Source organism: Juglans regia, chromosome 1 (genome assembly GCF_001411555.2).
Source record: "Juglans regia cultivar Chandler chromosome 1, Walnut 2.0, whole genome shotgun sequence".
NCBI lineage: Eukaryota > Viridiplantae > Streptophyta > Magnoliopsida > Fagales > Juglandaceae > Juglans > Juglans regia.
The window spans coordinates 43,639,111-43,639,865 of NC_049901.1; the positions used below are offsets into that span (position 1 = coordinate 43,639,111).

At 48.3% G+C, this 755-nt stretch overlaps 1 protein-coding gene across 1 annotated transcript; it reads right to left on the reverse strand.

The window, feature by feature from the left end:
• Positions 1-755, reverse strand: LOC108995900 (mitochondrial import receptor subunit TOM9-2-like). The gene has a single exon (XM_018971568.2). It carries the CDS (start codon positions 669-671, stop codon positions 357-359), a length of 315 nt encoding a protein of 104 aa, XP_018827113.1. The 5' UTR covers positions 672-755; the 3' UTR covers positions 1-356.

Here is a 755-nt window from a genome sequence, read left to right on the forward strand (position 1 = left end):
TAACAAATTATGCGGATTTCCCATGTAATAAGATAATAAAAGAGTAATTTGGAGAAGGAAACAAGAGCATGAGTTAGAAATTTGAAAAAGGACACAATGCTCAATCAAGCATTTCATCACCGTGGAAACAGAGAATAGTATGGCGATTTTTTTATAACTTAAAAGAGAAAAACAAAACCTCCTAGTACTAACATCATAAATTATGGGCAAAATCCCAAACCCTAGAGCATACAATCCTTTTAAATTATTTCTATCTGTCTCTCTCTAAATCGACACATCCTTGATAGACTCACAGATTAAGTTGAAGATCAGTACCCAATGGTCGCCAAACGGACCCGATACTCGTTTGTTTCGGTTCACTTCTGGGGCTGGGGCGGGGTGCCGAGGAGGCTGGCCTGTTGGAGCTCGAGCTCATTCATCTGTTGCTCACGGTCCATCTCGATGATGAGAGGCACCACCAGGATCAGAAATGTCGTGCCGGCGATCCACGCGGCCTTGCCCGTGCTCTTCAGGAGCTTCCTGGTCACGAGTACGGCGTCGCTAGCTGCCTGCCTGCCCCGCGACACGATGGGGGAACCGCTCAGCTTCGAGATTATGCTGCCGTTGGATTCGCTTTTCGGGGCCCGCCTCTCCGGCAGGGAAACTCCGCCTCTTCCGGGTTGCGACGCCATAGAGAGAGAGTGACACAGGTTTTGAGAAGCTGAACCGCTCGAAGGGACGGAGGGGAAGGTTTTAACTTTGAGAAAGGTTTTGCT